This window comes from Nomascus leucogenys, chromosome 6 (genome assembly GCF_006542625.1).
Source record: "Nomascus leucogenys isolate Asia chromosome 6, Asia_NLE_v1, whole genome shotgun sequence".
Taxonomy (NCBI): domain Eukaryota; kingdom Metazoa; phylum Chordata; class Mammalia; order Primates; family Hylobatidae; genus Nomascus; species Nomascus leucogenys.
The window spans coordinates 66,545,759-66,566,771 of NC_044386.1; the positions used below are offsets into that span (position 1 = coordinate 66,545,759).

The following is a 21,013-nucleotide window of genomic DNA, read 5'->3' on the forward strand; positions in this document are numbered from 1 at the left end:
CCTTTTCATCTATATCAGTCAAGAATGGTAAATTTCCATTTTAGGCATTGTCTTTTGATTCTGTGCTGACCCAGAGGACAAATAGACACACATTCATGCATGTGTGTGTGCACCTTTCCTTCCTTAATGCTCCAAATATAGTTATGTCATAACTTTGGTTTGCTCACTTTTGGGTATTTACATCATTATTAACACATGAACACTTTCACATCCAAGCAAGGGAATATACCATGATTAGTTTTCCCTTCATGCACAATTTTTTTTTTCTTTCTGGAATTAATGATTTTCGCTTTGTTTGTTTAGTTTCCTGTTTTTACCACCAATTCAACCCAAAACTGTTTAGTTTTAAAATATTTTCTTAGTACATTTAGACACATCACATACTTGTTTTTGGAGATCTCTCTCCTAGATACTCCTGACCTATTTCAGTTCACATTGCATCCATTCTAAGCCTTTGCCTTTCTCATATGTCAGATTCTGTGTTTTGGGCATTCTGTGTCTTTCTCTTCTGTATTTTTAGTAGAATACATCCTCTAGTATCTTGCATGTGAAAGGATGCATAGGAGGTAATATTTTTAAGACTTTCCATGTCCAAAAACTGTTTTCAATCTACTGTCACATTTAATTATTATGGCTAGGTATAGATTTCTAGATTGGAAATAATTTTTCTTAAGAATTTTGAAGAATTGTTCCGTTTTCTCTGTCTTCCAGTGTAGCTGTTCAGAAGCCCAAAACCATGATTTTAAATGTATTTTGTTTTACATTTTTGTTCTGTCAAGAAGCCCTACAATCTTTTCTTTGTCCCTAGAGTTCTGAAATTTCAGTGATATGTCTTAGGGATACGAAGGGAGAAAGAGGACTCTTACTTTCCTGGATCCCTGGGTTGTGGGAGATGGATGGAGAAAGAGAGCCAGACTTCTCCACATTCAGTTATGTACACAGACTTTTGACATAATTCCCACTTTCTGTATGGTGCTCATTTCTGATCCCACCCTCTTAACTCTGCCTGCTTTCTCCAAGTTCCAAGATCCTCTCCAGACACTAAACCTGTCGTCTATTGGGGGTGAGAGAGAGGGACATTTCGTTTGGTTCCTTGAAGTGGGGAAGTCTAATTGCCTCTTTAAACCATTCCTACTGTTACCAAGCAAAAGGGGCTTGCTGCTTGGTGCACTAGAAGCCAATACTCTAACACCAGGTTTTTGAGGGGGAAAAAAAAAGCTTCTATTGCAAGTTGACTCATGAGAAGAACATAGTCAAGCTCAAATCTATGTCCCCATGCTGGCTTTAAGGCAGTAATTTTATTAGAAAAGGTATTGGGGGTGGATCCTGGGATTAGTAAGTGATTGGTAGAAGGAAAGGGGTCTGGAAAGTCTTCAAGCATGCACAGTTCTCTCTTCATGCTACCTCTTGGATGGCATGTGTAGATTCTAGAGGAGTTAACATGAAACATGGTAGAAATTTGGGTTGTGATGTAAGCAAGCTCCTTCTGCGCTCACTCTAGTTGGCTATATTGGTTCCAGCCAGTTTCAGCCAGTTTTATTATCTTAGAAGCAAAGGAAGTTTCAGCTTTGCAGCAAGGTGTTTCTTTTCTTATCTATCATCCTGTAAACTCAAGAATTTCTGTTAGTTGCTGGTTTCTTTAACTCTTTGGGATACAATTTCACTATATAATGTCAAGCGTTATTTTAGGGGGTTTCCAGAGATAGTGGTGATCATTATGTGTTCAATTCATCACCTTTTAACAAAAGTCTGTCACTTGTTTCAATTTGTATTTTGTTGAAGCCTATTTATTTATTTATTTTTTGAGACAGACCCTTGCTCTGTTGCCCAGCCTAGAGTGCAGTGGTGTGATCTCAGCTTACTTCAACCTCCACCTCCTGAGTTCAAGTGATTCTCCTGCCTCAGCCTCCTGAGTAGCTGGGTTTACAGGCGCCTGCCACCAGGCCCAGCTAATTTTTGTATTTTTAGTAGAGACAGGGTTTTACCATGTTGGCCAGGCTGGTCACTCCTGACCTCAAGTGATCCAGCCTTGGCCTCCCAAAGTGCTGGGATTACAGGCATGAGCCACCACACCCGGCCCCAATTTTTTACAAACATGAAGTTAAATATTAATTCTAATTTGCTTGTCTGTTTTCAGGGATTATTAATTCAATGTTGATCATCTTAAACCCATTTTGAGTTGTAGAAATTGTAGAAGGAAATGTATCAGAATGATAACAAAAGCGAACAATGATAATAATCATCATTTGTTGAGCGTCAGCTATGTACCAAGTTCTGTGTTTACAGTGTACAAAGTTCTATGTTTACAATGATTTATTTCTCTTCTTCACAACTAGATCTTTATATGAGCTATCTCCTTTTTTTTTTTTTTTTTTTTTTTAAGACAGAGTCTCATTCTTTTATCCAGGCTGGAGTGCAGTGGCATGATCTCGGCTCACTGCAACCTCTACCTCTTGGGTTCAAGCACATCTAGTGCCTCAGCCTCCTGAGTAGCTGGGATTACAGGCACACGCCACCACACCCAAGCAACTTACCGTATTTTTAGCAAAGACAGGGTTTCACCATGTTGTTCAGGCTGGTCTTGAACTCCTGACCTCAAGGGATCCACCTGCCATGGCCTCCCAGAGTTCTGGGATTACAGCTGTGAGCCACTGCACCCAGCCAAGATATCTCCATTTTACAGTTGAGAAAGGGTGACTCAAGAGAGATATTACCTTAGAGTCACAGGTAATCAGTTACAGAGCTAGTATTGAAACATGGTTTTCTAAGAATTTAAAGTCTGTTGTGCCCTTACTCCTACACCACCCTGACCCTATCCTAGCAGCTATAATCCACTAAAGAACCATAGAACTGGTAACAGTGGCTGTAGAATTTAGGAATCCTTTGAAAGTCCACAAAGACTAGCTCCTCGCCTGGTACCTGGCCTGGAGCATCAAGTGCCAACCAAACGTGTAATATGTTGGTAGAGATTAGTAAGGGTTGAATGAATGACCTGACTAATAAATACATGGAGCAAGTAGCTAAAGTAGTGATAATTTTGCTTTGGAATTAAAATCTCCCTTTTAAAAAGCAAAATCTATAAATATGTTTTTATAAGTAAAATTGCATTATATTTTCAGAATTGATTTTCAGAAAGCAGACTTTTTAAGCTATCTCCTTTTGAGTTGCCCCCACTCTGTTTTGCATATTATACCTGTTATCTTGAGAGTCTACACAGGGACGTCTTAGAAAATGTGAGCGTTTGAATTCCTCCTTCTGTTCAGCTCCCACAAAAATGACCTAATCATTATAATAGGGAAATGCCTACACCTTCAAGTAGTTTCAATAACAGTCCAGAATTGAACCATAACTTTAAAAGAGGAGAGTTAATCAAACATTCAGAGTAAATATGCTCTCCCCATCTCCCACCACCCTGGAAAATAAAATAATGGGAGAAATCTTTAAAAACAGAAAGCAACAGAACTCTAATGTGTACTTAGATTCAAGAAGAAGGTATTGTACCAAAACAAGAAGATGTCATACTAAGTAACGATCAGAATTAGAAGTGAAGAGGAAAGATAAAACATATTGAGAATAGATCTAAATGAGAATTGGACAGATAGAAGAGTAGTAATTATCAAAGAAGGAATGAAATTTTCTCATGTTTTAGAAAGACTTGATTTTTCGTTCTTTTACAGATGTGTAATACCTAACATTACTGGGAACTGGGCTACGGAAAAGATACAGACATTAAACAAGTAAATATACAGATATAATTACAAATTGTGAAGGTCTGGAAGACAAAAGAACAGTACTTTAATACTTTGAGATCAGTTTTAGATTGGGAGGTCAGAGAAGGCCTAGATAAAGAGGCTTTTAAGCTGATATTTTAAGGATAAGAAAGAACCAACTAGACTAAAAGTGAAGAGAATAGCATGTGCAAAGGGCCTGAGGCAGGAAAGGTTTTGCCATTTTGGACAAACTGAAATAGGTCATTGTGGTTGAAGCTTAGTGAGTAAGGAGAAAGATAAAGTACAAGAGGAAGTCAGGGACTAGATTGAATATAGATTCTTGGTAAATACATCCTTGCTGGCAATGTTAAGGGGTTTTTTTCCCTAAAACAGTGGTGTGAAGGATTTGAAATAAGGAGTTGTATAAGTGCCTTAGAGGAGTCAAGACAGGAAGAGGAGGAACTAGTAAGGAGTTTGCTATCCGTAGTCATAGATTTTTAGAGTGGTAGTGCTGGTAGAAATAAAGAAAAATGAATAGACTCAAGAGTTTTGAAGGTAAAATTGACATGCTCTGGTGATGGATTGAATGCCCAGGGGTGAGACTGAAGTGAATTGTTGTGATGGGTAGGATTCATATAGGAAAAAAAAATTATCCCAAAATGCTACCAGAGTAAGAGTACCAAAGGGAACGACCTCATATATAATTATAAATTGATGCTTTCTGATGTAGAAATAAAGAACTAAATTGAAAAGGACCAAATTGGCATTGCAATTCAAGAAATGATACACAAGATCTCTTCAATGTAAAGTTGTATATTTAGGCGGCTTTCCTGAAGTCAAATACTTGAATTGGAAATGCAGAGGCATAATGATAAATAAGACCATGAAGTTTCTGTTTGAATAATATGTATGTTGTTATTTTTATCTGTCTGAATAATTTGTATGTTGTCGTTTTTATCTGAAATTATTTGGGCTTTTTTTGATGATTATGATGGTAGTTGTTTGGCTTTTAAGCTGTCTTTATGACAAGCTTTCCTCTTTCTCAGTATGACAACATTTTGATGGAAGAGGCTGCTCAGATTCTGGAGATAGAAACTTTTATCCCTCTTCTTCTACAGGTAAGAAATATAAGATCTGAGGCAAAGAAAATAGACTTCTAAGAATGCTGAGGACAGCATCAGAAAGTTGTACAGTTTGGGTGTGCTGATTGCCATGGTTATGTATTTTCCTTAACTTCATTATGTTTGGTATTCTATTTTAAGCCTGTAAACTTTCTTCAATCTATTCACTGGCTATTTAGTAGTTGTTTTGCTTCCAGAAGTACTATTTAAAAATTCATAGTTTATTTCTGTAGTTTTGAAAAGATTTAGTAATTTTAATCAAGAAAATTACATTGTTGTGCAATTTGGTGGGAAGATGAGCTGTTTCTTCATTTCTTTCGTTATAATTGTTTGTAGAATTATTTTTTCATATTCACTGAGTGCATTGCTTTTCTTTATGCCTAAGTTTTTGAGCTAAATTATGCTATTTAAGAATGTTTTTTACCGTACAATATTCTTTACTATTGAAGCATTAAAAACAAAATGTGGAATTCCCAACTTAAGGATTAGAGACCACTCTAATATGCAGATAAATTGAGTTCCAAAAGTTGTTTTTATAAGTGAAGCTACTTGGAACTTGGAATGTATTCTATCAGGATATGTTTCAAGGAACTAGGAGACATATAGAGTAGGAAATTGAAGTAGTAGTGTAGATAATTAAAGAAGGTAGTTTTTACTGCTTTAGTGGGTTCAGAATTGGTCCTCAGCTAATTGTGAAACATATTTATTTCACATCTTTCCATTTCTCTTCTTGGGCTTCTGTTTCCTTCTGTGTACTCGTTACCTAATGCTGACCTAATCCTTCCAGCCCTCTTTGGATTACCCTGCCTATTAAAGTAGGGTAATTCCATGCTTGCCTTCTAAATACCTCCATTCTCCCTCACCCACTGTCACCCAAGAGCAAAAACATCCATAATTGGTTCACAAATTGTTCTGTAAATTTGCTAGACTCCTCTTTGTGGAGCTGGTAAAGATTGGTAATTTGTAAGATAAGGAAGCTGTTTGATGAAGAGTGAGTCTCCCAGGTAATAAATTGGAGACTAGAGGATAATAGAGTATTTTGCCATTTCCTTACTTTTCATTTCTAGAATCCTCAGGATGGATTTAGCCGACTAAAACGATGGATTATGATTGGCGATCATCACCAGTTACCTCCAGTTATTAAGAACATGGCCTTTCAAAAGTACTCAAACATGGAGCAGTCTCTCTTCACTCGCTTTGTTCGCGTTGGAGTTCCGACTGTTGACCTTGATGCTCAAGGGAGAGCCAGAGCAAGGTAAAGGAGACAGGAAAAAAAATTATTCACATTTAAGGACATTTGTTCCATGATCCAAGTATTTGTGAATAGCTTTTGTGTAGACTATTATCATTCCTGGCTATCCAGGAACTTGGCTATCCATAAATCCAAAAGCACTTTTGTCAACTTCTGCGAGAGATATGAATGGACCAAATAATTTATTTCCTTCATTTCATTCATTAAGATTAACTTATATAACTTATAATCTAAAGGCTTCTTTTCATTGTCCCTTCTCCTTTCTTCATGTCCCCAAAAGATATACAGTTAATATAATTTTGAAATCTAAAAAAAAAGTGAACAAAAGGAGAACACACCAATTCTTACTTCATAAAGGATGCAGGCCCCATCTGATAGTTACCCCCAAATGTCCTCAATTTTTCGTCTTCCTTGATTTTTTAATTTAAGGGATAAAGATAGCATTGACCTCAGAGAGCATAATAGAACTCTCATTTTTGTAGTACCTTCAGTCTTCTGACCCTTGGTTACTTGAAGTAAGGAAGCTAAGGTTGAAAGAGCATTATTGCTTAAAAGATGAGCCAAAATGGCTAACATGAAAATTTAAAAGAAGCACAGAAACAGAAACCTCCTTATGTATATTAAAAGATATTTTACACTGCTAATATTTTCTGTTTGTGGGGGTATTTGTCTTTGGAAAGCTTGTGCAACCTCTACAACTGGCGATACAAGAATCTAGGAAACTTACCCCATGTGCAGCTCTTGCCAGAGTTTAGTACAGCAAATGCTGGCTTACTGTATGACTTCCAGCTCATTAATGTTGAAGATTTTCAAGGAGTGGGAGAATCTGAACCTAATCCTTACTTCTATCAGGTAAGAAAAAATAGGAAGCTTGTAAGTTTATTTTGCATTTGCTGGCTGACGTATGCCTAAATCGGTGATACTTAACCATTTGGCCATTGAGAAAAGGAAAGTTGGAACCCCACCTTACACATAGCATACGAAAAATCAATATCAGATTGATTAAAAATACATGCACTAAAGAAACTATAAACAAACTAGAAACTACTAGAAGAAAATATTGATGAATATATAGTGTTGGAGTGAGAAAGGTCTTCCTAAGCTTGTTACAAAAGCAGAAATCATAAAAACATTGATTGGAGAAAAGATTTATTTTTTGTATTTAAAATTTATTTCAATATTTAACAAACAATAAGTTGAATTCTGAATATATTTATAGAACTCATAAATTGCTTTAAAAAATCAAGACTAATAGGAAAATATGAATATGCAATTCATATTTTATAACAAGTATAAATCATTGAATCACATTTTCACCTCTCTAACAATGCTCAGTGTTGGGATAGGTTTGGGGAAACTTTATTCTCATACAATGCTAGTAGGAAAATAATTCGGTGGACAAATTGTCAGCATGTATTAAAAGCAGTGCTCTCACTTCTAGGAATTTATCCTAAAAAAATAATTGGGCAAGTTTGCAAAGACTTGTATGCTTCATGTTCATCACTGCAAATTATTTTGGAAATGAGAAACAACCTAAATATCTGTCAGTAGGGATTAATTGCATTATTACATATTCCATATAAAAGAAATACTAGATAGCCACTAAGAATGATAACATTGTATTTACTAACAGGAAGAATGTTTATGCTATATTAAGTGGAAAAAAGCTGCAAAGTATATCTATAGTATCTCATTTTAAAAAGGAGCTGCAATACATACATATAGAAATGTGTGCAGATAATCTATACAAAATGACCTGGCAGCATATATATCAAAATATAGTCTTTGGTTGGTAGCATTTGGGGTTATTTTAATTTTTTTCTTTTTTTCTCTCTTCCTTTACAGCAAAATATCCAATATAGGTTGTTATATAAATTAGAGATCTTGAGTTATTCATGAAAAAGCATCATTTATCATCAGCTTAAATGTGTATGTGTAGATGTAACTCATGCAGATCTTACTGTCCCTCCAAATATTTGGTTATATTAAATCAAGTTACTCTATTTGTGTACTTAATGCCTGAGAACAGATGTGACCTTTAAATGATAACTTTAAAAATATTAGAACCTAATTCAAATCAGTGATGTTTCCTAATAGCCACCTTTGAAATTAATTATTCTATCAGTAATCAACTGATGTTTTCATTACATAATGGTTTTTTGGAATTTCTCCTTTGAGTCAGTTTCATTGCCTGAGTCATACTGTAGTATTGTTTGAAACATTTTTATCCAGATTGGTTACCTGTTTTTCTTATTCATTAGGCCTAACTCTAGATGAGTTTTTAGCGATTCAAGAAATAAATATATTTTCAGATGATGATTTGCCACTGTTAAATATATTTTGAAGAGTTGAAAACACTGTCCCCCAAAATAAGAATACTATGCATTTAAGTGATAACATTTGAAGAATTAGTGTCTGAGAGGGAATGACTAGGTGGATAAATGAATAAAAGTCACTAATTTGAAGGGGACTTGGCTCATTTGGAGCGAGTTCTAAAATGTTTGGTCACAATACAGTTCATGTTGTTTTATTGTTAATGCTTCATGTCTAACCTTTGGGCAAAGTACCAAATTGGGCAATGTTAAAGAACTAGAAAACTCGGCCGGGCGCGGTGGCTCACGGTTGTAATCCCAGCACTTTGGGAGGCCGAGGCGGGCGGATCACGAGGTCAGGAGATCGAGACCACGGTGAAACCCCGTCTCTACTAAAAATACAAAAAAAATTAGCTGGGCGTGGCGGCGGGCGCCTGTAGTCCCAGCTACTTGGAGAGGCTGAGGCAGGAGAATGGCGTGAACCCAGGAGGCGGAGCTTGCAGTGAGCCGAGATCGTGCCACTGCACTCCGGCCTGGGTGACAGAGCGAGACTCCGTCTCAAAAAAAAAGAAAACCAGCTTGGTCAACATAGCAAAACCCCATCTCTATTAAAAATACAAAAATTAGTTGAGCGTGGTGGCGTGTGCCACACACAGCTGCTCGGATGGCTGAGTGAGGAGAATTGCTTGAACCTGGGAGGCAGAGGTTGCAGTGAGCCGAGATTGCACCACTGCACTCCAGCCTGGGCGACAGAGTGAGATTCTGCCTCAAAAAAAAAAAAAAGAAACTAGAAAACTTAAATGAACTTGTAACTCAAGCTGTGTGTCACAAAGAACCAGAATATAAATGATATTTCTAGAAGTCTTCTAGTAATCTTTCTGTTGCCTTTGCATGAAATCCAGCTTCCCTTTTTTTTTTTTTTTTTTAAATAATTGTGTTTATATTCTTATTTTACCTTCTTCTTTCATCTAGTACTTTGGATTTAGTCTCTACTGAACTGGACCAAAGAGCTTTGTGTGTGATTCCTCACCTTTAAGTTGAATAAGCCTTAGTTTTAAACTCCGTACTAGTCTGTAATTTAACAGTAAACCAGACTGACCAATTTGAGGTCACATCCTCATCCCACCTAAAGTGATCTAGTAGAAGTGACAACCATTACACAGAGAACAGAAACAAAGCATACAAAAAACATTAAGAAACATGAGGAAGGAGGAAAAGTATTGTGCAAAAATTGAGTCAATTATAATACTGTTAGTTATATGCTATTAAACTGGGTATTGTATTGGCTTCTTAGTTACTTTGTTCCTTTATAGTTTTGTGTCTCTGTGTAACTACAGTCGTGGCACATTGTATAGAATTTTTTTTTTTTTTTTTTTGAGATGAGGTCTCACTTTGTCACCAGGCTGGAGTGCAGAGGCGCGATTGCAGCTCGCCACAACCTCCGCCTTCCAAATTTAAGCGATCCCCCCACCTCGGTCTCCAGAGTAGCTGAGACTATAGGCATGCATCACCATGTCCAGCTAATTTTTGTATTTTTAGTAGAGACAGGGTTTCACCATGTTGTCCAGGCTGGTCTCAGACTCGTGGACTCAAGCGATCTGTCTGCCTTGGCCTCTCAAAGTGCTGGGATTACAGATGTGAGCTACCATGCCTGGCCAGAATAATATTAATCTATATTGTGATTGTTATGGTCTTAAGAATATTAAGGCTTTAAGTTGGTAAGTTTTATTTTAGGATTGTTCCATGTATTGCAAATTAAAAGTTTTTATTTATCACTGTTAATGTAGCATAAAATTATCCCTCAGTTTTATGAAAGATACTCACTTATCCAAGTTACTAAGTCTTCACTTCTTGCAGTGTGCAAAGTGAAGTTGTGCTTATCTAAATGAGATATTTTCTCTATAAAATTGAAACAAAAGCAAATAAATGCACAATCTGATTATGTTTGCATTACAGAATCTTGGAGAGGCAGAATATGTAGTAGCACTTTTTATGTACATGTGTTTACTTGGTTACCCTGCTGACAAAATCAGTATTCTAACAACATATAATGGCCAAAAGCATCTTATTCGTGACATCATCAATAGACGATGTGGAAACAATCCATTGATTGGAAGACCAAACAAGGTACTTTTATAATTATAATATGTTCTCTTATTCATCATTTTGGCAAGATGGAAAGGTTTATATTGTTCTACTTTGTCTCTTTACTATCTCTTTTTAAGATATTTGAGAAAAGGAAATAATGGGTACTATAAATAATTCTCTGACAGTCTTGCTGGTTTGCTGTGACTTTCTCAACTACCGCATAAAATATATTTATTGATGGTAACAGAAATATTTCTGAAACTTTTTGTTTATAAAATGAGATATAACAAAATTACATTATAATATGTGTACTGTTACAAGGAGTATGTTTGTTTTGCTTTGCAAAGGTATAATTTAGACTGCTTTTTATTGTGTATAGGGGGAGGTTGTCTTGGGAATAAGGGAAGATTGTAAAATGTATTCAGACCTTGGGATTTTAAAAATATATGTATATATTTTAGATAATGAAAAATGCATAGTATCAAATAAAATGATGATTCATTAATGAAGGGTTGAATTCATTAGAAAAAACATAAAGATAATGCTAATGATAAAATTAGGACTTTGGTTATGAACATGGCTATGTAAAAGCTCACCTTTTTTGGAAATTATGCAAAAGTTAACAGGAAAATTAGAGAAAGAGGGGACAAACTCTATTTTTATAGACTATCTGGGCAGTAACAGAAGAAAAGAGGGCCTTTTGTTATGAAAACCATCCAGCCTTCAGAAAACAGCCTTGCTCACCCCATCTTCATGTCTCACACATAGCTAATCTAAGAAACTTACTTATTCAGTAATGAATAGTATAAAGGGAGCTAGCACAAGCTCAGTTTATAGGAAAAAATGAAGAACAGCAAAACGTAGATAGGATACATGCTCCAGAAAACATGTTGGCCTGGAAAACATGAAATTTTCAAATATACATTTTGTTGTAAATTGGAAAATACTTAATGAAGTAACCATGTCTTTGAGGAAAAGCTACAAAGCAGAGAAATGTAAGAACTCAGAAAGAGATGAAATGTAAGCTGGAAGAAAGTAAAATCAGAGGAATGAAAACAAAATCAAAAGGAATACAGGGAAGAATAGACACTGCAGAATACTTCATAAGGAATAGAGTGAAACTGAGAAACTAATAATTTTGCAAGTTTAGAAATAGAAGGACCTCAATATTTGAGTCCTTTTACAGAAAATTTTAAATAATAAGGAAAGTTCCTTTCTCTCATAACAAGATGGAAATAGGGTGGTTCCAAGGTTGGGTTACAGGGTAGCTCAATGATGTTATTCTGCCCTGCCAATGTCAGTGTGTGAGCCCAGTTCTCCACATGGTCAGAGTGGCAACGGAATTCCCAGGTACAGTATCCACGCATAACAACAAAGGACTTATATCCAGAATATATGAACTCCTATAAAAGTTATTACTAAATAAGGCAGACCAATACAAAATGGGCAAATGACTTGAACAGACACTTCACATAGGAAGACCTACAGGTAGCCAATACGTCATGAAAAAGTGCTTACCATCATTAGTTGTCAAGGAAATAGAAATTAAAACTACAATGATACACCATTACCTACCCAAAAGAATGGGTAAAATGATGAAGATTGACATTATGACAAGTGTTGGCAAGGATGTACAACAACTGAAACTCTAGAACTGGAACATTGCTGGTGAATGTGTAAAGTGGGATAACAATTTTGGAAAAGTTTGACAGTTTCTTATAAAGTATGCACTTACTGTACAGCTCAGCAATTTCACTCCTACATATTTATTCAAGAGCAATGAAAACATGTCCACAAAAATATTTGTGCATGAATATTTATTGCAGCTTTATGCAAGATAGCTTCAAACTAGAAACAGGCCAAATTTTCATGAAAAGGTGAGTGGATAAACTGTGGTATATTCATTCAGTGAAAGAATACTCAAAAAGGTATGAATTTCTCATGTACACATACATGAATATATCTCAGAAACATGCTGATTGAAAGAAACAGGACACAAAAGAATATATCCTTTTGATGCTATTTTTATGTAATTCTGGAACTGGCAAAAAATAATCTATAGTGACAGAAAGTAAATCAGTGGTTGCCTGGGGCTGGGGGATGCAGATTTGACCAAAATGGGGCCTGAGATGATGGAAATTTTTATTGTGGTGGTGGTCACATGGGAAAATATATTGTCAAAATTCATCAAATTGTACACTTGAACACATTTTATTGTGTATAAACTATACCTCCATGTAGTTGACTTAAAAAGTGTTTTGTAAACTTCCTAAAGATAGAGAGACTATAAATTACAGTATCTGCAGGGTAAGCAATAAACTTTTTGTTGAATTGATGAAAAGATAAATGCCCGAGTTGCCAGTATTAGTGACTGAAACCTTTCTGAACTTCCCTATTTGTACATACGCTTTTTCTTTTCTTTTTTTTTTTTTTTTTTTTTTTTTTTAGAAACAGGATCTTACTCTGTTACCCAGGCTGGAGTGTAGTGTCATGATCTCAACTCACTGCAACCTCCACCTCCTGGCCTCAAGCAATCCTCCCAACATAGCCTTCTGAGTAGCTGGAACTACAGGCACATGCCACCATGCCCAGCTAATTTTTGTATAATTTGTAGAGATGGGATTTCACCGCGTTGCCCAGGCTGGTCTTTAACTCCTGGGCTCAAGCGATCTGCCCACCTTGGCCTCCCATGTACATATATTTTCAAACTGACCAGAAAGTACAATGAAGATTATTGTTTTTTTCTTTGATGGAAGAATGCTGTAGACATTTACTAGTGATAAGTAATAAATAAGCATACTAAGTTATATTGCTGAGCATCAAACTGGGATACCAGTTAATAAGCTAGACATAGTCCCTGCTTTCATGAAGTTTTGCAATCTAATGGGGGAAGACTGTTAATTCCAAAAATAGTTATTTAGTTATCAGCAAAGGTAAAGACAAGTGCTGTAAGTGTGAATAACATAAGGATGTAGTTTGATCTGGTTAGTATGGTTTATTTAATAATGTTCATTAACTTGTTCTTGGAATTCCAAGCCTGTGATTATGTTTCTTTTGGGATTGATTATTTTAAGGATAAGATGTTTGTTTCTAGCACATTATTTAAATGATCTCTAGCATCTTTTGGCTTTTGCAAATGCACCATATTTTCCATTTTTTATTTCTAGGTGACAACTGTTGATAGATTTCAAGGTCAGCAGAATGATTATATTCTTCTTTCTCTGGTACGAACCAGGGCAGTGGGCCATCTGAGGTACGTAGGAAAAAACTTTCATAGTATTTATTGAACTTTACTATGTACTTCAGTTTTGAAATTCTGTGGCTAAGTGTTCTAAATATTTTTTAAGTTTAAACTATAATTACTAGGCAACTTTTGCTGCTTTTTGTTGGAATGTAACATCAAATTCCTTGTAGTAACTATTGTCATTGCTGCTGGATTTTTTTTACTCTTAAATGTTTTAGTAATTTTAACAGTTTTACTCTTTAGTAACAGTCAGAGATAGCATTTTATCATAAAATGTTAATCTGTCCTGTATCTGTTAGAAACTTAATATCAGAAATTAAAGGAGATAAAGAAGTAAGAAGTCTTCAGAATAAATTTTCATTGTATAATATGTTTTCTCATTTTTTGTCATACACAGTCTTGCAGCCTCAGTGTTAGAGGATAAAGGAGCCATTTGTTCTCCCTGGATTAAGAATTGTCAAAACAAACAATAATCTACTTTTATCATTTATTATGATGTATTTATGTGCTAGAGATTTATGGAAAAATATCTTCTTATTATAAAGCATCCATTTAGTTTTATATAAACCTTCATCTCATATGACATACTAACAAAACTAAGGAGAGTTTATTTTATTACTTTATTGGATAGACATAAAAAGAAAATTCTCCAAGCTCTCATAATATTGTCATTAAGATCTATTTGGAGCTTAACCCAGTGATCAGGTTTCATGAAATTGATAACTTTTATGTAAGAGAAAGTAAAGATGTAATGTTTTAAAAAATTGTTTCGCGTTCTAAAATAGTTTGTTTTTGCATATTGTCAAGCCAATATTTACAGACTTAACTTTTTAAAAAAGCAATTCCTTCTTATTGAGATGTATAACTGCCATCTGAATGGGCTGTCACTATGGTTTACATAATTAACATCTCAAAAACTTACAGTATGAATATATGAATACTCCTTCTGCCCCCCTCCTCTCCCTACCTTTTTTCTTAACTCTGTGGTACTTGGTCTTCAAATTCCAGTGACTTTAGGTCTTTGTTGCCCTTTGCCTAATTTCTCTGTAAACTTAGAAAAAAAAGAAAGATTTTGAGGATAAAATGCTTATAAATAAAGGGTTAAAAGAAAACCTGGTTTCAGTATTGTCTTGAACATCAAAATTTTCTAGCAAAAATACCTTTATCCCAATAAGTTAAATTTATTTGTATTCGCCAAAATTTTCCTTTGAAACTCCAGCTTCTTCATGGGGGATAGTGTTGGCGGTGGTTGTGCGTAGAGGGGATATGTCAGTTCATTATTTATGATTCCAGTTACTCAGGTAGCTTAGCCTAGGTATCTTAGCTAGAATTTCATCAAACTTTTAATAAAAATTTCAGATTTTTAGAGAGCTAATCTTTCATATCCTTCCTTTTATATATGGGCAAGAAACTATTTCTATTTCAGGATACCAAAGAAACCTACTTCCTGCCGTATTTCATTTTTTTGATAACATTATTGAGTTGTAATTTGCCTATACAATTTATCTATTTAAAGTGTACAATTCAATGATTTTTTTTATATATTAACAGCTATGCAGTTATCTCCACAATCAATTTTAGAACATTTTCATCACTGTAGCAGGAAACCCTGTACTTAGCAATTACTTCCCTCCCCTCTCCCCCAGACCCTTGACAACCACTAATTTACTTTTTATCTCTGTAGATTTGCCTAGTTTGGACACTTAATATAAATGGAATCATATAATATGTGGTCTTTTGTTACTGGCTTCTCTCACTTAACATATGTTCAAGGTTCATTGTCGTAGAATGTATCAGTGCTTCATTCCTTTTCATTGCTGAATAGTATTCCATTGTGTGGCTATGTCACATTTTATTTATCCATTCATCAATTGGACATTGAGTTGTTTCCACTTTGTGGCTATTAGAATGAATAATGCTGCTATGAATATGCATATACAATTTTTATGTGAACACTTGTTTTTCTTTCACTTGGGTATAGACCTAAGAGTAGAATTTCTGGGTCAAATGGTAACTCTGTATATAGCATTTTAGGGAACTGTTAGACCGTTTTCCAAGTGCCTGCCTTATTTCTTTTGCTCACACCTTTTTTTCAGCCAGGGCAGACTAATTGGGTGATTGGGTTGGAGCCAGCTTCAGTTCCAGAGGCCTGTTTTAGGACAATGTGGAGCTGTTTAGTAGCCAGAGTAGTGGGACAGTTCTGGTCCCTTTTCCAGCATCCATTGTTCTTGTACCGAACTGATTTGGACAGCCTAGCTACCAACAGAAATGCGTGTAACCTGTTCTGAGCCAAGTAATGAGGCTGCAGCTTTCCTCTGTTGTTTCCTCATAGGGGTTCTATCAGAGTGTTGGCATTGTTGTTTAACAGTGCTTTTCCTCTCCAGCCATCTTCTGGGGACTAAGAAAGAATGTTGTAGTCCACATTGCCCTGCTTTCAAGACATAACTCTAAGGAACTCTGCCTACTCATGTTACCATCCTTTGTTTCTTTGCCTGGTAGTTTGTTATGTTCATAGTATTTGGTCATTCATTTAACAAATATTTTCAGATCCATCCATTGTTTGTCAGTGTGCTAGATTCTTAATATTTAGTAATAGATCTAACATTCATGATCTCTGCCCTTGTGGAGTTTAGGGTCTAGTGGCAGATTCATTAATATATCCTTGGAAGATACCTACATTTGAATCTGCAGAAAATTTTTAGTTCAAATCTCCTCATGTACAACGGAGATCATACTTACAAAAGCCACTTTACTGTACTATAGCACTGAAGGCTGGGGAAAAGTTTTCTCAGAGACCATACAGTGGTCATTGCAATAGTGCTGTATCTGTGCTCTGTCTAGAGATAGGGCCTTCTGGATGTAAGAGGTCACCATGAAAACAACAGTTTGTCAGCTGCTTCCACCACTAACCCTTTTTCCGCCTAACAACATTAAATTCCACTATAATTTTATTTATAATACTTGTGTGAGAACTTATGCTAGGTATTTCTAGCAGTGTACCTTCAGTTACCAGTGTTGGAACTACCCAACTGTAGCATGACCCCTTGGGGTTCTAAGAAAATGTGGTGAAAATAAAAATTTGGCTGACAGTAACTTAGGAAATAATATTTCCTTCATGAATCCAGTGTGTCACAAATGTAGAGATTCCTCAAAGTTTCTGTAAAGGAGTATGTCTTTTCCTTCTACCTAAATAAGCATGTCTTAATTTTGTTTGTTGCTGAGGGAAGGGTACCTATCCCTGCTCTGTCCCCTCACACACATACACATAACACAAGAATATAAGTGATAGTATATGCTAGTGTCACACTGTACTTCCTTAAGGAAACTAGATTCTTTTAAGACCATAGACTAGACCATAAAAAAAACCATACAAAATGAGGCCAAATTAGAGATACTCCCCAAATACCTTGCATTACACAAAGAAAAGCTGTTAGATAAATATTCCAATTCCTGGTTCCCTCTGTCTCTCTGAATGTTACAGAGAACAATCTCTGTAACACTCTTTCACACTTTCTTTCAGAGATTGGAGGTGATTCTCCCAGGCTTTATTATTCTTAATGAAAGTCTTCTCTTTTGCAGAGTACTCAAAAATTTAAATAGCCATCTAAAAACATCTCAAGTAAAAAATCTGTCCTCTGCATTTGAAACCAAAATTATCTTTTCTCACTAAAACACATTTTATCTAATAGTGAGATGAAATTACATTAGCCCTCTTCACATTTATTTGATTCACATCTTTTTTTAAAAAAACTTAGATTCTTTTAAAAAAATAGATTAGGCCGGGTGCAGTGGCTCACGCTTGTAATCCCAGCACTTTGGGAGGCCAAGGCGGGCGGATCACGAGGTCAGGAGATCGAGACCACAGTGAAACCCCGTCTCTACTAAAAATACAAAAAAAAAAAAATTAGCCGGGCGTGGTGGCGGGCGCCTGTAGTCCCAGCTACTCGGAGAGGCTGAGGCAAGAGAATGGCGTGAACCCGGGAGGCGGAGCTTGCAGTGAGCCGAGATCGGGCCACTGCACTCCAGCCTGGGTGACAAAGCAAGACTCCGTCTCAAAAAAAAGAAAATAGATTAAAGAAAAATGACATCATTCATCAGATAGCCAGCTACATGTGTAGTCTGATCGTTCAGTTTAACCTTTTTTATCCCTGTTGATATGAACATTGAGTACCTATTATAGGCCAGGCATTGAATCTAAATACCAGAGCAAATTCGTGGATAAGACATGTTATAGGCTGACTGTCCCTTATCTGAAGTTTCAGATTTTGAATTTTCACATTAGGGATGCTCAACTTGTATTGTTTTATAACATCATCCTATATTTCCATATGTACTTATTATTGTAAATAAGTATAAAACAGTGTGGTAAGAGTTATCTAGGAAGTAAAATTTTACCTTCATGGAGCCTGGGATTTTGGTAGGCGAAGTGGAAGAAGAGCTAGTTCGGATTGACTCAATGACAGTGATACAGTAAATTGGTAACTGACAATTGAACTATACTGTAATACGAATGTATTACTTAGAACTTTTTATTAAGTGCAGTGGTTATTTTGTGATCCTCCCCCTCAAAAAAACAACAAGAGGTTAGTAATAAAGCCTTAACTTTTATTTGGTTTATTAGTCACATAACATTGATTAACTTCTATTAAGTTCTTAATAAGCTTAACTTTTTATTGCCAGGGCTTAACAGGACTATCTAATGAAATATGTGAGAAAAAAAAAGCTGCTTAAATGTTAATAATCTTGAAGTGTGCTAATTATTTTGTTTATTTCCCAAAGGGATGTCCGTCGCTTGGTAGTGGCCATGTCTAGAGCCAGACTTGGACTTTATATCTTCGCCAGAGTATCCCTCTTCCAAAACTGTTTTGAACTGACTCCAGCTTTCAGTCAGCTCACAGCTCGCCCCCTTCATTTGCATATAATTCCAACAGAACCTTTCCCAACTGCTAGAAAGGTAGGACTTCTTTCTTCATTTTATAAAACAGCATTCCTCAGACTGGGACATTGGGATTTTCTTGTGGGTGACCACATTAGCTTGGAACATTTGGAACATTATTATAGATAATTTAGTCCCTGTTTTAGAGTGTGCTGCACTGAGGAACTGAGTTAGATTTTCTATATAAAAATGATATCGGTAGGGCACAGTGGCTTATGCCTGTAATCCCAGCACTTTGGGAGGCTGAGGTAGGAGGATTGCTTGAGCCCAGGAGTTTGAGACCAGGCTGGGCAACATAGTGAGACCTCGTCTCTATAAAAAATAAATAAATAAAAATTAAAAATAATAATGTCAGCCAACATTTCGTAGCTACCATGTATTAGGCAGGCAGTTCTTTACATACATTATCTCATTTTCATCTCAGTGAAAACAGCTTATTAGGTTATTAGATTATTTTATTAACCCCATTTTACAAATGGAGATACTTAGGGTCAGAGAAGCTAAGTAGTTTGGCCATGCATCTAGCAGATAGAGGATCCAAGATCTGAAAAGCCAGGAGATCTTTTCGAATAACATCCCAGAGTTCATGTTATTTATCATTATACTGTACTGTTTGTCTTCAGCTTTGTAAGGAGAACTTAACTACTTACTTGGAAATAGAAAATAAATAGTTGAGTTCTTAAGAAGCTTACATTCTGGGGAAATGAGGGGGGAGAGAGCACATATATTTAAAGAAAAGATAGAGAAATACTACTCCCTCTTATCCCCCCTTCTTTCTCCCCTTCTCCTAGCACCTTCCCTCCATAGGTAACCAGTCTCTTTAGTTTCTTGTTTATCCTTATATTCCTTTTGTATAAAGGAGAAGAGATATGTTTATTTTTATATTATTTTCCTTCTTACGTGAAGGTTATTATACTATAGACTTTTGGGCTTTGCTTTTTTATTTAATGAATTGTCCTAGGGGGGTCCATTGGATTTTAAATAATATTATTTTAGATGTTCACAGTATACGTCTTCCCTCCACCCCTCTAAAAAAAACTTAAGTCTCGTGTGTTTAATAATCATAAGTACTTTTTAAAAAACTGCCTTTTTATTTACTTATTTTTGAAGAAATGCTGCTGTGGAGAAATAGGAAAATGGTGGAGAGAGATCATGGGATGGTAGGGTCACATAAATGCTCAAGTGCCAGGCTCAAGTCTAGACACAATCCTATTATATCTGAGTTTCTCGATCTTCTGTGGGCTAGTAAACAGGCACAATCCTGACAAGAGGTCTGGGACAGAGCCTAGGTGTCATCATGTGTAACAAGCTCCCCAGGTGCTTTCTATGTAAGGGTTACACGTCACACCTGAAGAAATCTGGAGTGCAGGTCAGACAATGTCACTGAACAGAAGGCTTGGAAACCCATGCTTTAGATAACACTCATGAGTTCAAGGCCCTGGGGAGGTTAGGGCTGAGAACATCTCCCCATCTTCTCCTGAAGAGATAGTGAGGGGCGGAGAGTGCTGCATCTCAAGGAAAGGCAGCTCTTGGCAAGACTCCAGAAAAGAAGCTAACAAACTAAAACTCTTCTATATTTCTAGTCATAATAGCATGGCAGTATTTGTACATACGAATTCTGACCATTGCAGAAAATGACCATTAATCAAAAGAATACCTGCTTAGATGGAATGCTGCCATCCTGCTTACTTCTGAGAAATGTTGTTTAGTTTACTAAATTATTTCTAACTTCATGCTCTTTAAATAATTTGTCACTTTAAGATTGAATGCTCCTTTTTTGGGGTATGTTTTTTACCTTAATGGTTTTTTAAATTGTTCCTATCATAAGAAAGGATAAGACTTTATAAACATTTTATTAATAACTATAAATAGGAAAGTCATTAATCTTTATTTTAGGGTGGTTTAAAAAGAAGTGTAAATTCTGTATTTTCTTGATTTGCTTTACTGCCTTACCTACACTTATAGAGCAGTGTTTCTTAGATTGTTGTCAGAAGCTACAGAAGAATCAGCTCATTCCACCCAGACCTTCTGAATATGAATCTATAGGGGCTGGAGCCTAGGTACCTGCAATCTAACAGTCTACCCCAGATGATTCTGATAGACACCAAAATGTTAAAAAGAGCGTTTGAATATTCACCCTCTTGACTCATAGTATATGTGTTAAATAAAAGTAAATGTTAGCCTCTTATTTTTTAGAAAAATATAAGTAGGACAAAGAATGTTAATACTTTCTTTCTGAATTATCTTATGAACTGTCTTTGGAGCATACACAGTCTTAGAAACTGCTGTTTCAGACCATGTTGACTTTTCTCTCTAGTCAAATAATTACTTATCTCGTACTAATTCTTTT

At 35.8% G+C, this 21,013-nt stretch overlaps 1 protein-coding gene across 2 annotated transcripts in view; it reads left to right on the forward strand.

Annotated features, from left to right (window-relative positions):
• The window catches only part of AQR (aquarius intron-binding spliceosomal factor), a 118,603-nt gene that overhangs the window by 88,979 nt on the left and 8,611 nt on the right, over positions 1 to 21,013 (forward strand). For both annotated transcript variants that reach the window (XR_004030480.1, XM_003272795.4), the window contains exons 28-33: positions 4,757 to 4,828; positions 5,899 to 6,086; positions 6,764 to 6,935; positions 10,352 to 10,522; positions 13,651 to 13,736; positions 18,507 to 18,681. Coding sequence is in view for 1 of the 2 variants with exons in the window: in XM_003272795.4 (XP_003272843.2) it covers positions 4,757 to 4,828; positions 5,899 to 6,086; positions 6,764 to 6,935; positions 10,352 to 10,522; positions 13,651 to 13,736; positions 18,507 to 18,681 (864 nt within the window). In the remaining variant the exon portion in view is untranslated. The remainder of the gene's footprint in view (positions 1 to 4,756; positions 4,829 to 5,898; positions 6,087 to 6,763; positions 6,936 to 10,351; positions 10,523 to 13,650; positions 13,737 to 18,506; positions 18,682 to 21,013) is intronic.